General features: G+C 41.9%; 1 protein-coding gene across 5 annotated transcripts in view; it reads right to left on the reverse strand.

Moving 5' to 3' along the window:
- Nucleotides 1-16,457, reverse strand: part of GLIS3 (GLIS family zinc finger 3) — a 499,006-nt gene that overhangs the window by 53,145 nt on the left and 429,404 nt on the right. For all 5 annotated transcript variants that reach the window (XM_033237228.1, XM_033237227.1, XM_033237231.1 and 2 more), the window contains one exon: nt 1,572-1,740. In XM_033237228.1, the coding sequence (XP_033093119.1) occupies nt 1,572-1,740 (169 nt within the window). The remainder of the gene's footprint in view (nt 1-1,571; nt 1,741-16,457) is intronic.

The raw sequence follows: 16,457 nt of genomic DNA on the forward strand, positions 1-16,457 counted from the left end.
CCTACATCACTGTGTCTTTCTTTCCCTCGCTCCCTGAGACAGATTTAGAGACATCCTCTTTAGGCTCCTGTGGTATCTCTATTACATCATTTAACCAAACAGCCTTATTATACTTCATTTGAATGCCTGTCCTCACCATTCAAACCTGTAAGGACAGGAGCATGTTTTAATAACTTTTTGGACTCCAACATCCAACACAGTATCTGACACATAGAAGGCACTTTGGGAGGCCGAGACAGGCAGAACACAAGGTCAGGAGATGGAGACCATCCTGGCGAACACGGTAAAACCCCGTGTCTACTAAAAAAATACAAAAAACTAGCCGGGCGAGGTGGCGGGCGCCTGTAGTCCCAGCTACTCGGGAGGCTGAGGCAGGAGAATGGTGTAAACCTGGGAGGCGGAGCTTGCAGTGAGCTGAGATTCGGCCACTGCACTCCAGCCTGGGCGACAGAGCGAGACTCCGTCTCAAAAAAAAAAAAAAAAAAAAAAGAAGGTATTCAACAGACGTTCATTAAACAAAATAAACAAAATAATATTAATAAAGGGAGAAAGGCATAAACAATAAAATATACGGTTTATCAGAATTAAAACCACAGACTGCCAAACTCATAGGTCAGGTCAGTAATGATGGAACCAGAGATTGCTGGTGAAATGAAAGATTCAAAACTTTTATTCCTGCTGCCTACTCAACCCATTATTTTGTTCAACAATTGCCCATTACTCCAAGCTTGCGTAGAGTTCCTACAAGAACTTCTTTTTCCTCTGGATGTCTGGGAATAACCAGGTAGGTCAACTCAAGCCAGACGACAAGAGGAGAGAGGTGACAAGAGGTGTGTTGGGCAGCTCGGAGAGGACTGAAGCGTCCAACCTTCTTCCAAAGCTACCTGTACTGATGCAGCTGTACACTTGCCCTTGAGCAAGAGAAGTTCATTAGAGCCTGCTCCACAAAAGGGGAAGGAGATGGAGAAGCAAGAGATGCAGACTCTTGTTTTGGTTTGTGGTCCACAGAAACACACAACAGATTGGGAAACAGAAGTATGAAGGGCCTCGAAAGGTCTCTGGCACCAATAAAGCATTCAGGAGTAAAAATATGAAGATCATGGTTGTTTAAAAATTTTCTCCCAGAAGTCCTTTATGAGACTGATATTAACACTAAGTATTCAATGAGCAGCCTATATAAAATCCTGCGCCCTAACAATACTGATTTATGTGGCGAAGGCACCATCTGACATCGGGAAGTGTTTCAACCTGCACATACATTACCTTAAAATTGGGTTTCTGAAACAGACCGAAGAAAGGTAGAAAGACAGGGAAATTCTGGTGTGTTTCCAGCATCTGAAACTTCGGCTGGCTATTGCCAATATAATTTCATTTGTTTTCCCGTAGAAAAATGAAACAGATAATGAGATATTTGGTCCACGTGCTTTGTGTATGTACTTTTAAAATGTCACCTTTGGGTAACTCAACCCACCAACGGATTATTAATAAAATTCAGCAACTGTCAAAGCACTTCTCCGTGGAGGGAGGTTTGGCGGCGACACCTATTAGGAGAGAGAGACAGATGGCCTTACCTCTCAGCTCCTGCGTCCACAGCTGTGAGTGGAGGTAACTGGGAGGAGGGGTTGTGGGGGCTCCCCTGTACATTATGTCCTGGAGAAGGGTGACCGACAGGATGTGGGGGTGGCACGGCCCCAGCAGCTGTTCCACTTCGGTTTGAATAATTGCTGGAGAAAATGGGAGCTGAAATCAAGGGAGAACAAACATGAGACCATGCCCCGAAGGAAGCCCACATTTTTTAAATACCAAAGGCTGACAGCAAGCATATTTGAGGGGCTTGTTTGTTTTTCTCTCTGTGGTTTTCAGGGAACAGTTCTCCCCTTCTTGGGTACACACAGCTTTTATTTTCGTGGTGGAACAGGTTCCTCCAAAGCTCACGTTTGACTCACTTCAGGCTGACGTTCACGGCCTGTCTCCTAAGTGTTGCCATGCCCTGCCAGTTCCCTGTCTGGACACTGTATAATTAGTCAATCTTGTACTGTTTGCATCTGTGCCAAGGTCTCTGTATTAGCACTTTTCAGTCACAGGGGATGAGAGTCAGGTAACAGAATATTTGGTCAGCTCACCGAGAAGGGCACAGCACAGGCCTTCTTCCTCTTCTCACTGCTGCAGTGAGCCACAGTGGGTCAGCTGGGGTTCCTCTCTGTCACTGCTAAATCAACGTAATGAGAACTGGAGCTTCCCTGATCCTAGTGTGAACATAGGATCCTACACCCTTTTAACTTAAGAGTCTAACTAACCCAGGGAATTTTCCTGATGGTGTGATTAATATACTTGGCCTTCATCAAAGAGGAGTCTCTCAAACTACGAAAACACAGCTCTGGCATCTTCCCCCACTGTTGCCGTTATGACACAGACAGTGAGTTACAGCCCCATTCGCAGGGGCAGCCTAGCCTTCGAGAACTGTATACGACCTCAAACGTGAATATGTGCCCATTTAGATCAGCTAATTGGTACGATGTCACAGAAGAAACTGGGGCTTGTCACTTTCAGAGTCTATCAGAAAGGTTCCCTCAGTGTCTGGGACCTACTCCGTAGACACCTCATTATGCTGCAATCATAGCAGCAGCATTAGGCTGATTCTCTTCAACTTCCTTCTTTGTACAAAGTTATGCTGAGCTCCATACCCATTTCTGTTCTTTTTGAACTTACTCTACTAATATCAAAGAATAAATGGATTTTTTAAAAAAAATAAATCAGGTTCAGGATTAAGAAAGAGAAGCCACATTATCAAAAAGATTTGAGGGTTTAAAAGTTCAGGGAGTTGTATTTTTATACCAGTACCACTTTTCCCCAACCTCTCCAGGATACAATGAGTACCCCAGATGACCTAGCCCCCAAAAGCTTAATCCAAAGGAACAAGAGTTCAAGTATTTCAAGGAACATGTAAAGAGGCAGAATTACCATCTTCCCGCTCAAAAAGCTACTGACAAGGGTGTGATCTGATTTGAAGGGTTTATTTCTGGTAAATCAGCATTCTGTCAGGTTAACTCTTGTCCTCAGAAGCCTGTACCCACCACAGTCCTCCAAAGAGGTGGTGAGGCCTGAAAATGCTTACCAGCTCAGAAAGGCAAGGCTGAGCTTCTGTTGTGTGCGTCAGCTTCCGTACAAGTTGCATATCTGCAAACTCGCTAGAGTCACCTTATGAATCACTAACCTCATTTACGCTCAGCTAGCTCAGGGAACCACAATTCTGCTTGTATTCCAAATAATAATTTTACCCAGGGGAGAAGGCTGTTTGGATTGACTGTGGCAATAGTTTCAAAACTGGTGTTTGTCAGCATGGAGCTCAGTGTTTTATATACTATTCCAAAATCTGATGGAATAATAAAGGTCACAGAGATACTGTGAAAACACAGCTAACTTTTTTTTTCTGCTTCAGTGTAGAAATATGAGCTCTCCTATTTATTTTGTTGTAGTTGCTGAATGCACCTAGTATTTATTTTTCCCCGGAGGTTTTTTTGTATGTATGTGCATGTGTTTATCACAAGGGAAGCCTTGCCCCTGTTGTTTACAGCCCAACGGGCAACAAGGAAACTTGGTGCGCACACTCCGTGCTCTACTCTACGGTCCAACAGAAAGTGTGCTGCTTCTCAGAGGTCTATATTAGTTACACTTGGCATTAGCTACAATGACATAGGCTGGGAAATTGGGGATTGTTTGTAGCCTGCCACTTGCTCAGAGTTAAGCCTGGTTTAGGACCTCTCTTTCATCCCATTTAACAGCCAGGAACAACCATCCATCATCTGCCTGTCCATCATTCATCTGTTCACCCATCTATCATTCGGCCATTTTTTTTTTTTGAGACGGAGTCTCGCTCTGTCGCCCAGGCTGGAGTGCACTGGCACGATCTGGGCTCACTGCAAGCTCTGCTTCCTGGGTTCACGCCATTCTCCTGCCTCAGCCTCCCGAGTAGCTGGGACTACAGGCGCCCGCCACCACGCCTGGCTAATTTTTTTGTATTTTTAGTAGAGACAGGGTTTCACCATGGTCTTGATCTCCTGACCTTGTGATCCGTCCGCCTCGGCCTCCCAAAGTGCTGGGATTATAGGTGTGAGCCACCGTGCCCAGCCTCGGCCATTATTTTTATATTCAATATTGATTAAGTGTCTATTACATGCTTGATACTCTACAATATGTGGGTCCCTGTCCTTGGGGAAACTGTAATTTAGTGAAGCGAGTAGACCTCTCTATATCGGTTTTACCAAAATACCAAGACCTATTAGTGTAAATCATTGAACAGTGTTAAAAGCACTTTAACGCACTGTCTTATTTGTGACCCCACAATGTATCTGGCCAAACCAGACAACTGACCACACTCATATATTATGACAATTTATACTACTGAGCTTTTTTCTGTGATGTCCTCTACCTTTTTCTACTCACTTTATTATGTTTGCTCTACATACAGAGTTAACGGTGTTCTTTTTATTCTTCTCTTAGCAGGCAATTATTCCACAAATATGTATGGGGTACCTATCATGTGGCAGACATGAAGCTGGGTCCTGGGACAGGAAACAAGACATCCTTGGTGCCTGGTATCTCCAAACAGCATCAGTTCATGTTCATTGAGTAAACAATGATGAACAAGATATAAATGCCAATGGAATGTTGGGGCTCAGTGACTAGGACAGGGACAGAAAGGAACATTTATTTACCAACTCCTATTCCTCATCTGTTGACGGTTGCCCCATCGGTCAAGATTAATTTGCTCACACTTTCAGGGGCACATGTACCAGAGTGGCTAAATGTTCTCCCAGACGCCTGACATCAGGGTATCAGAGAAGCCTCAGGGCAGAAATCCAGAGGGACATGGTGCAGTTGAGGAGAGGTGCTACCAAGCTATGGCTGGTGCATCAGCTGGCTGCATTAGCAAAGGCCACTAGAAACAGGTGGTGAAGGGGATGCTAGGTGGGGCACACAAGGTGTCTGGTATAGGGCTGAAGGCTCCAGAATGTGCCCTCCAGATGTGCTGGTGTTGACTGACTGCCAATCAAGCCCACGTCAACTGGTGTTGACTGACCACCAGTCAAGCCCACATCCATAGCCCTTCCCTTGGATGCTATGGCTGGTGAAGGGGACAGAAAAGGGCAGTGGTCCTCTTTTAGGGCCCCATGAGAACAAGAAAGGGAGGGCTTTAGGGTTCGATTTAAAATCTGGATTTGGAAAATGTACTGAATAGTTTCTTATCTAGGGTATAGGGAATCACTTCTCTGGAAAACAAGGTCTGTACCTCGCCTTTGTTTTCTATATTATAGGAAAATCTTACTTCTGGTGAGATTACAACCTAGTAGAAGCCTGTAAGTCAGTGTCTACATTAGAGCACTTTGTATGCCAAGTCCATGCCATGACTGCTCATTGCAGACGTCGCTTGTGACCAAGATGATGACCAGAAATTTGGAGGAAGTAACAACAGACACAAGCGTGCTTTCCAACATTTATCCAATCCCCATCTCACATACCCTTCAAAAAAAAATGGACAACACTCTGGAGTCAGAGAGCTGTGGCTTCAACAGAATTGTCCTTTGTCTCTGCCAATGATACACTGTGGCACAGGAAATGCCTCTTTTACTTACCCTGACTACTAGGAATTTCTGACCATATCACAGTCACGCATCCAGAATTCAATCTTTATTACTACAGTGTAGGAATATTCTTTTCTTCATTCATCCTTTCAAACACAATTTTCCAGCACCTACTCCGCACTAGGCAGGTGCTAATGTCTATTAATGTTTTAAGTCTGAATACCTGCCGACTTCAGACAGACTTTCCCACCACAACATATGGTTCCAAACAAATGTTCAGGTTTTGCCAAGTGATTTTTAACCTCAGGAAGAAAATCTCCACCTTAGAGTAAAACTGCAACGCCATTTGCAAAAGGAAAAACTTCCTTCTATACACATTCAAAATAATTTTCCAAACTCAACCAATAGAGCACACAATGTGGCCTATCGATCAAAACATAAAGAAGAGAGCTGATCCCTCCAGAATATTGGGCAATATTAACAAAACTGTTGTGATCAAATCTGCTGACACACACAGGCTGCCCCGCAGGAGCAGCCTTCATTGTCTGTGTCAACTCAGGGGTCATTACTGCTTTCAAGGCTGGAAGAGGGCTTCTAAGTGAGCTTCCAGACATAGCTGATGACTGGCAGCTGGAACAACTGAGTAAGCACAGCAGAGGAACATATTGGAAATTCTTATTGCTTTTGTGATTAAGAGATGGTAGTCTCCCTAAGGAAATAAAAGCCTGTTCTTGAGATGAATACGTGAGACCCGTCTTCATCAGAGGGCCAGGAACTGGCCTCCCTGCTGCCATGGGCTTTCTCTCTCTTAGTGACCTGGCTCACTGTAGTCTCTCATCCATCTACAGTAGAGGTAGGTGGAGGTAACTCAGTTGAGCTTTATAATTTTAACAAAGCAGCATCTGTTGATCTATGTGGTTCTCAGGTGCCATCTCATCGGCTACCAGGGCATTCTAGGTGGCACCTATAGCTCAGGTTAATTTGGTTAGTATGCAGTTCTCTCTTTGTCCAAATGAAAACTATTAATCTGTATTTCTAATGGGTATAAACAGGGAATCCTTGGGGTTACTTCAGCTTAATATATTTATTGTGTGGATGGAGGGAGGCCAAGAGTGTTAGTAGCATCCCCAAATAAAGATTACTTGTCTCAGGCCATCACCAGAGCGGAGGAAGGCTACCATAGGCATTGCTTGGTAACAGTATTTTCATCAATTTAGAGGGAAAGGATGAAGACCTGGGCTAAGGTATATTAAAAACAGCCAATATGAATTCTTGTTTAAAACGATGTGAGCAGCAAGAGTCCTGCTTCTCAAGCTTTAATGTGCAAATAAATCATCAAGGCAAAATATAGATTCTGACTCACTAAGTCTTGGGGGTGCTGAGATTCTGAACTTCTAACAAACTATCAAAGTCCCTGGTGGTGCTGAGGCTGCTGGTATGGAAACTACACTTTGAGTAGTAGGTGCTGGGGATCCTGTCTCAGCTTCATTTCATCTTCTTGCTGCCCCTTGATACCTTGGAATCAATAGTTAAGATTTATTGAGCATTTATAATGTGCAAAGTTCTTTATAAACATTTCCCCAGTTTACTGATGAGGAACTTGAGGCCTATTCTGGTTCCTGGTTAAGTTACCTGGCCTAGGTCACATGGCGGGCAAATAGTGGAGCTGGAATTCAAACCCGGGAAGCCTGATTTTATTAATAGATCCCATGACCCTGCCCACCACCCTATACTGCCTCCCAAAGGCAAGATAGATTCAAGAAAAGGCATAGAAGTGTTGTATCAGGGCCCCTGAACACTCTGTTTGCAAAGGCTGCTTGTTGCCAATGGCCACTAATCCCCCACCACAAACAACACATGAGTAGCTTTAGCCATCAAACTGTGGGTTAGAATGCAAAAAGGATATTCCCATTTCTGTTTCTGCCCATCCTGAAAGCAATTCAACATTGAAGAGAGAAGTTTTCCAGCTCCGAAAATTATTTCAGGCAAGAAATTAACTGAATTATTTGATTTAGAAAACAAACAGCTGGTAGGAAATGTGCTTTTTCCCAAATAAAGATTTCAGATACTTGCCAGAGGCATATTGATCCACTGTTGGGAAAAGAAGAAAGGCAGGGAAGGGTTATTCATGAGCAATTAGTTATATGCATCCTTTACCACAAGCAAGAATGATGTTCTGGGCTGAAAGGCCACCAGTTGTCAATAATGCAGCAAGGGGAGGTTTACTGTGCGGATCTGCAACCACTGAGCTGCTTTGTAAATCTGCACTGAAGTCACTCATGGTTGCATTATGGCCATGGTGCTGCTCCTCATGAAGGCTTGCTCTTATAGAAAAGGGGGAACCGGTATTATCCACAGACTGTGAATTCACATGTAAGTAGTGCCAGAGTAATGTTGAGATCCTGACAAATGACATTAGTTGCTTGGTGGCTGGAACATGGGAAGAGGTACTGGCTCACCATTCACCTCTTGGGCAGTATTTCCAGGGTCAAGACACAGAAGATAAGCTAATCAATGACATCAGGGTAAATGAGCGTTCACAGAGGCACTAAAATGAACGGGAAGCCCCATGTGAATGGTGAGCTCCATCTTGTCTCTTTGTCTCTCTCCCTGGAGAATTTGAGAGCTGGGGAAAGTTCAGGAACAACTGGACAATAGAAATTCTGATTCCCTCCGCCTCATCAGAAATCGGGCACTCTGTAGAGATAGTGTCAGCGTGGTTATTAACAGAACAAAACATACACAATGTGAGACAGATAGACCTGAATTTGAATCCTAGCCTTAGCAATGTGTCCTAGGCAAATCACGTAGCCTAAGGTTTCAGTTTCTTCATCTTAAATAAGGATAATACCTCACTGGACTGTGAGGAGGATTACAGCAGGAGCAGAAAACACTTAGCATATGCCTGAACGCCAGTCAAGTGCTCAAGAAACCATTGTTGCTATTATTTGGCTACTTATATTATTGTAATTATTACCATTATTAATAGAACTAGGGAAAGATAAGGGTACCTGTTGCTCCCAAATGGTAAATCTTGAATAAAGTATGACCTCCTATATAAACTACAGATGGAAGAATTCACACAAATATAAACTGTGGTGTTATTTTAAAAATGCAGAAGAGTTTACACATCATACTCAAATAAGCTTTTTGTTGTTCCATTTTTTTATATGAGTTGCTATAAAGTGGGGCCTATGAAAGAATCCTCAAGGGTTAAAATGTACTTTATTTTGCAGGAGTAGAGTAGTACACACCTTTGAGTTACAACCCATAATGCATTTCAGTTTAAAAGATAACAAATCATTTTCATGCATGACTGCACTTCGTTAAGGAGCGAAAATGGGCTGTTACTAAAATGTCAACACAATTGTCCCTCTTGAAGCTTAGTTTATCTTGAAGTATTTTTACACTTTCAGCACTTCTTTTTGTTTGTTTCTCCAAGAGCATAAAGATCCAGAATTTTCAGGATTCAAGAAAGACTTTCCCTTCAGGCATTCTGAAGAAAATTACCAATATTGGGGGTGACTCAGGTTTTGGCCCCCAATAGTGAAAATACAGGGTCTGATATCTTCTGTTTTTTTTTTTTTTTTTCATTTCACCTTGGAGCAATTTAATTGTGTTGTCCTTCGATGAAAAATGCTCTCTGAACCTAAATTCACAAACCAGAAGCAGATTTCTAGCAAGGAAAATACCCTGTCAGGGTCACTTGGAAGGCTGCATTTGGTATTGAGGTTAATTGGAGAACAGGAGAGAGGCCTCAGCTAATCTTAGCCTTGCTGACAATGAGTAGAAGGAACTAGTTTTCTTTTTTCTTAATGTCTGAGCATTTCCCCCCTTCCCCTGCCTCTGCATCAGGAAGGGTATCATTCCATATTCTACCTGTATTAGGAAAAAGTAGCTTCTTAAGGGTTTGCACAGTCATCTCTCTAATCTTTCCCTTCTACTTCTGGCATGAATACTTTCAATACTGCCAATCCCTAAAAATCTATTATTTCTGCCTGTCTTTTTTTTCCTTCCCACTTTGCGGGATAGAGTATCATTATCCAGCAGCCCTGATAAGAGGATAATGAAACAATCCCTTCTCAAATGGATCGGGTGACTGTCAGACTAAAATGACACCACCTGTACATCCTTGACACGCTACCCCAAGCTAATTGATAGCAAACATTGGCAACTGTCTCCGGTACACGAAGACAAAGAAAACATACTCATGTCACCTGATGGGAGAGCTACCTGGCAATGGATAAACAAGTGTGTTAGGGAGACATTCTATTAAGGTAAGTGAGGGCACGGCTCTGTAGAACATGCCTATTAACTTTGAGCTTAAGCGTGCTGCTATTCTCTAGGGAACAGAAATAAATAAAGCAAAATGAGAATTTATTGATGTCTGGACAGCTACATGAATATTCAGGTTCTCTTACAAAGAGATATTCCCCCATGAGCTCCAAACTTCTGCGTAGGCTGCCCAATTACATTTCCACATCATGCAGCTGGATTTATAGCCAGGGAAGGGATGTTAGTGTTTGGAAGGGGATACAGGCTTATATGCTTTTCTGGAGTTCCCTACAATACAACTAGAAGATAATGGCTGATGCCATCCACATAAATGTCAAAAGGTACCATCAAGCATTCCTAAATACCAGGTCTAATTAACTTCATGTTAGGAAAAGCTCCGGAAACATCTGCATTTCAGAAAAAGACATTTTGTTACCAGTAGAATGGCATCATCTGGCAGCTCTATCAACTTCTCTGGGACGAACCTTTCATACAGCCCTCTTAGATCTTTCCAAACAATGCATGACACAGCTAACCTCAAATCTCCTATCTTTTCTGTCTTTTCTCCACCTCCCAACCTACCTGCTACTCACCCTCAAAGGATTCATTACACAGAAAGTCAATAAAATAACTGGAATGAGCACACGATTCAGACTACCCTGTGGGAAATCTGTCATTTCCTCCTGGTCTGTGTGTTATGTTAACCCTCACTGGGGCAGAGTGGGAAGGCAGAAAAAAAGGAGAAAGATGGGGCAGACATGGCCAATCACTCCTGGAAGTTCTCACAGAAAGATCCCTCACCTTTTTTTGGAAATAAAAGTTTTACTTCACCACAAAAAACAAAGTTGCAGTACAAAATACTGGGTTCCCAATCTCCTCATTACTTATCCCTCAACTATCTCCTACCTGTACCATGTTAACCACAAAAGATATTTCCCCCCTTTCAGAGCGTGCTGGGACAATCCCACCCACTCTACTTTCACATGACTTCTAAAATCACTTCACAGTGAAGGCTTCTTGGAAATAGATTTTTAGCATAGACAGCCAATCTGATTTTTAATGCACTATTATTCTAGCCAAAGTCAAGGGTTGACCTACCAACTCTGAACTCTCTCAGAGAGCCTCTCCCTTTCCTAGATGTGTAAAATGAAGTAACAACAGCCCTTCTGGAGAATTATAGTATAGTGAGGAACTCACAGGTTTGATTATCATGAGCCCTGGGCAAAATGGCATCTATAAGCTGGTTTTATTGTGACTCCAGAGAACCCCCTTTCCTCCTTTTTTCACACTCTGACCACACTCTTCCATGTGGCCATCAGGTACTTCATGTCACCTCCTAGCTTACTTTACTCTCAAGATAGATGCTAGAAAGCACTTACATGCTGTCATGAATTTATGCCCATATACAACATTTTTTTCAAATCATTTTTATTTAAAGGCTTTTATCTGTATCTGGAATGGAGGGTTCAGCCTTCAGTTATATCTATTTCAAACATCCTTGTTGCTGGTAGAAAATATATTTTGAGGAAGCAAGTGATATCCCTGTTAGAATGTGACTAGCTGGGTCCCTAAAGTTCAATATTTCAATTACTTGCTTTACTTCAGGCTTTAATTTATATGTCTAGGAGAGGCTTAGATTTTCGAAAACATAATCCTTGATATTCAAGAATCTGAGATACTTTCCTTTCTAGGAAAAAAATCTTGGGCAGAATAAAACCAGGACTGCTCCTGCCTCTGATCTCTCTGCCAGCCTTTAGCACCTCATAACTAGAATGGAGCCCCACCCATCCTGCGGCAGCTTCTTCCTAAGTGACAGCCACATTAGTCAGTGCTGCCACAATGGCCCAGGCTGCTTCTGCAGTTGTCTTCTTGCAATTTGTTGACTTTAACCAGTAATAGTTCTATTTGAGGGCCACTACTTTTGCGGTTCCATATAGTGCCCTGGGAGAACTACGAGTATTGGGTGGTACATGTGTTCTGGATGCCTTCAATGGAAACAGCTCTGCCATTATCTGTTTTAAATATTGGGCCTTAAAAAGTCTCCAAAAACCCATGGACTAGAAGACTACTAAAGTATTTGCTAAAATATTATGGGGATCAATAAAATGATAAAACCTGCATGTATTACATGATCCTAAACTATCTTATAATACATTCTCCTCTTTAATTCATTTCAATTAATCCACTTTATGAATGCCTTGATTTCACTCAGTCATTCTGATGAATGTCTCATATGTAAGTATAAAACAGGACTTGGCAAACCTTTGTTTTAAAGGAGCAGACAGTAAATATTTTAGGCTTTGCAGGCAAGAGGCAATGTTCACATTCTTCAGACAACCGTTCTCACCTAAAGGCTAATAACTTAAAAAAAATTTTTACATTAAAAACTCTTAAAACCATCCTTAGTTCTCAGGTAATGCAAAAACATGGGGCAGGCCAGATTTGGCCTATGGGCCATAGTTTGCTGATTCTCAGTGTAATAACTGTTGCATGCTAACTACTAAGAACCATCATGAAAAGACTAGGGAACTGTTTTTGAAATATGAAAACTAAATTTGAGGTAAGCAACAGTCAAGAACAGTTTTTTTTAGACATCTTAGAGTATATTTTGAGATAAATGACATGGACTGGAAGAGCCTATTTACAAAATGACCTCAGGACTGGGGCTACACCCCAGCAATACCAAAACAAGGAGTGTGTAAAATTGCACTGGCCAAGGCCATCAATCCCATTTCTCCTTTTCTCCACCTGCCTAACCGTCACAAATTCACTGTTCATTAAATTCATTTCTCAAGCAGGCAATGGCACTCTGTACAACCAGTATAAGCATACTTCTACTCTTCATGGCAACAAAAAAAGTCTCATTTGCAGATCAGAAAATGGGCCTTAGAATACAGAAGCGCCAGTCCTCACCTTGACTTAAATTCTTCTTGGAAGGAACTCTTTATGTCACCACATCTGTTACTGACTACCAAGTAGTAGCACCCAGCATAAAAGACACGGATAGAAGGGGTTCTATTCACTGCCACAGACATTGACTTGGTTCACAAGTAATTATCTAAGATTTTAAGCAAAAGGGAAAGAAAAAAAGAGAAAAGAACATGTGCATCTGCCAACTGCCGGGCAGTGTCCTAAACTCTTTTATGCTATCTCATTTAGTTCTCGTAACAGTCCTATGAAGTCAGTATTATTATCATTACAGAAAGGAAACATAACCTCCCCAAACTGAACATCTAGCAACTGGAGAACCGGAATTGGAGTTTAGATTTAGCTCCATGTTCTTTCTGGCATAGTGTGCTGTCTCTAACAAAACAAACCAACAAAACAAAACAACAACAACAACACTATTTTTGAATGACCAAACCCTAGTAACCATCAATACACAATTTTGACATTGTGAATATGGGGGCATTGCCACCCCAGTGATGGGTTTGTAATCCCAGTTTGTTTTTCTTTAGAGAGCTGCAGTAGATTTCCTTAATTAAAAAATGCCATGTGAACTACTGGCAAAGTAGTGGAATACGAAATGTAAAGAAACATATTACAGTTTTCTTTTATTCTACTGAATGATGTTGATTATATTCCCAAAATTTTAGGCTTCCACTTTTCCAGAAGAAGAAGAAGGAGGAGGAGGAATGAGGAAGGAGGAAGGAAGAAGGAAGAATGAAGAAGGAGGAAGAAGGAGAAGAAGAAGAAAGTAGAAGAAGGAGGAGGAGGAAGAAGAGGAGGACAAGAGGGTAGGTAATCGGTAATCTGTGGCACCTGTTCTCTAATTTTCAGAACTATAGCATGTGTTTTTATAGTATTTAGATAAAAGCAACAATAATTACAACTACTAGATGCTGAACACTTACTATGTTTAAAGAACTCTTTATGCAATTTAATCCAGCAATTGATCGCACTAAGAGGAAAAGCTGGGTTACAGGAAGAAGTATCATTTCCATTTATAAATGTTACATTTGAGCATAGATTGGCTAAACCGATGATCACAGGGATTGTACAAAACATAGTCAGTAATGTAATTTAAGAAAAAAAAGCCGCTGCCATGGTACATCCTTGTAATCTCAGAACTTTGGGAGACCAAGGCAGGAAGATAACCTGAGGCCAGGAGTTTGACATAAGCCTGGGCAAGACCTTGTCTCTACACAAAATAATCTTAAAAATAAATTAGCCAGGTATGGTGGCACACACCTGAAGTCTCAGCTACTCAGAAGGTTGAGGCAGGAGGATCACTCGAGCCCAGGGGTTCAAGGTTACAGTGAGCTATGGTCATACCACTGCACTCTAGCTTGAGTGGCAAAGTGAGATCCTGTCTCAAAAGAAAAGACACAAAATACTGTCCATTCTTGCTTTTTGTATAGCTATGACTCTGAACCGCCTTAGTCCTCCAGAACTATGAATCCTAGATCATTACTTTCCCAACTGCAAAATCTTCTAAAGTAGCTGATGCATCGCATCTTCCACGAAGTACATCCACTTCTCAGAAATGTTTGATAGGCATCCCTGTGAACCAGCCTCAGGAGCAAATTCCTACGCGCGTTGATGAGACTATATCCCATTTTCTTCTTAATCATGAAGAGGTCCCTTTTCTGAAGCCACTCACTCCTAGAAGGTAGAAATAAGGACTTTCTCTATGTCCCCAAGGAAAATGTTCCAGTGAAGCTTACAGACCCCTCACTTCCTAAGGTGGGACTAGGTGTTAGTAGAAACTCCAGGGTAAGACTCAACTCTGAAATCCAGAGCTGATGGGTAGTGAATGTAGAAGCAGGACATGAACAGCTAAGTTCACTAGAGAGAACAGGACTGGAGTCTCAGAAGCAAACCCAGGTCACAGCTAGAACCAGGGAGTTCTGGAAGCAAGGCAAAAGCAGTGTGGAAATTTAGGTAGAAAAACTAAGACTCCAAGAAGGCAGCTGCAACTTCTGATGAATCAATGCCTGCTGTGAAGGCAGTGTTAATGGTTTGAGTCATGGCCAGGGCACCTGAGCAGGGCAGATCAGCCCATGACAATATTGAGGAAGACACCATAAAAGCCAGTCTTCTGGGACAGTGCTGGTAGCTGTGTGGAATGAATAAATTCCACAATACTCTCTCTATTCAGTGCCTGCAATATGCTCTCTTATTACTGTAAAATATGGCAAGTCATATCCAAGTTATAATTCATTAATGTCCCTTAATTTAGAGTCTTTGCTATTCTTAACATTGTCAGTACCCATACAAGTATAGAAAAGATGAAATTTCACTGTGGCTACAAACACCCTGAATATGAACAGTTTTTTTTTTTTTCTTTACTCTTCACATGAAAGAGACATAACCACCTATGTTTTTTTTTTCCTTGGAAGGTAAATTCAGTTGAAGCAGAAAGTCAGAACTTTAGACTCAGCAGTCTGGTCTATAACTTCCTAACCATAAAAAGTATTAGCTTCTCATTTCAGAAATTCTATCCTGAATTCTCTGTTTTGCCACCCTTAAGACCTGCTTCAGATACACCTCAAAGTATAATAGACCCAACCTTCTCTTCTCATATTCCAGTTGATTACTGGTGAAATTATAAGGGTACATGTGCAAGTTTGTTATATAGATAAGCTTGTGTCATGGGGGTTTGCTGTACAGATTACTTCATTGCCCAGGTATTAAGTCTAGTTGTTTTTCCTGATCCTCTCCCTCTTCTCACCCTCCACCTTCCGATAGGAGAAATAATAATAAAAATAACCAATACTTTTCCCAATAAGGATAAAGCTACAATTGCCTAGCCTCACTACTTGCCTCTCCTCAATGAGGTATGGAATTGTTTTTGCTCACCCACAACAATATTTTTACAGCAAAACTTGCATATATTGTAAAACTGGGTAATTCAGCTTAATCTTGCGTGAAAAACTAACATGAATACAAGGGAATAAGTGGATATGAAAAATTGAAGCATCAAATTAAGCAGCCTGCACACATATAAAGGCATTCACATTAGCTGCATACATGCAAATGTGCCCTGTGCTGGCTGGGAATCATAATCTTCATTTTCTTCAGCTGAGTGGTTATAAGATTTCATTCTTAATCAAAATATGAGCAGTGCCATTGTAACGCTGCTGTGGGGAGACAAGCAAAATATCCACCTATAGGTTTTATGTAGTGAGAAACAGAAATAGACACTACAGTGCAATTCTAATTCTGACTCCTCCCAGTCAAGATTCAGGTCATGTTTTCCCAGAAGTCATATGCCTACATTTTATGATCCAGAGCAATGGTTTTCAAAGGGTGAAAAACATTTGACCACCAGCAGCACCTAGACCAGCAGCGCCTGGTGGTGTCACCTGGGAACTTGTTAGAAATGTCTGGCAGAAATTCAGATTCTTGGGACTCACTCAGACCTTCTGAATCAGAAACGCTAGGGGTGGAGCCCAGCAAACTGTATTTTCACAAGATTTCCAGGCGATTTGATGCATACTGAAGGACTGGCTCAGGACTAGGGGGGGCACAATTAACAGGTTAAAACGACCAGTGCCTACAACAGAGAAGTATGAGGCTTGCTCCTGACCTCAGCATTCTCCAGTCTTACTCAGTGGACCATCCACAGATGCAAGAGAGGTTACAAAAACTGCAAGG

Source organism: Trachypithecus francoisi, unplaced genomic scaffold, assembly GCF_009764315.1.
Source record: "Trachypithecus francoisi isolate TF-2019V2 unplaced genomic scaffold, Tfra_2.0 Lachesis_group16, whole genome shotgun sequence".
Lineage (NCBI taxonomy): Eukaryota > Metazoa > Chordata > Mammalia > Primates > Cercopithecidae > Trachypithecus > Trachypithecus francoisi.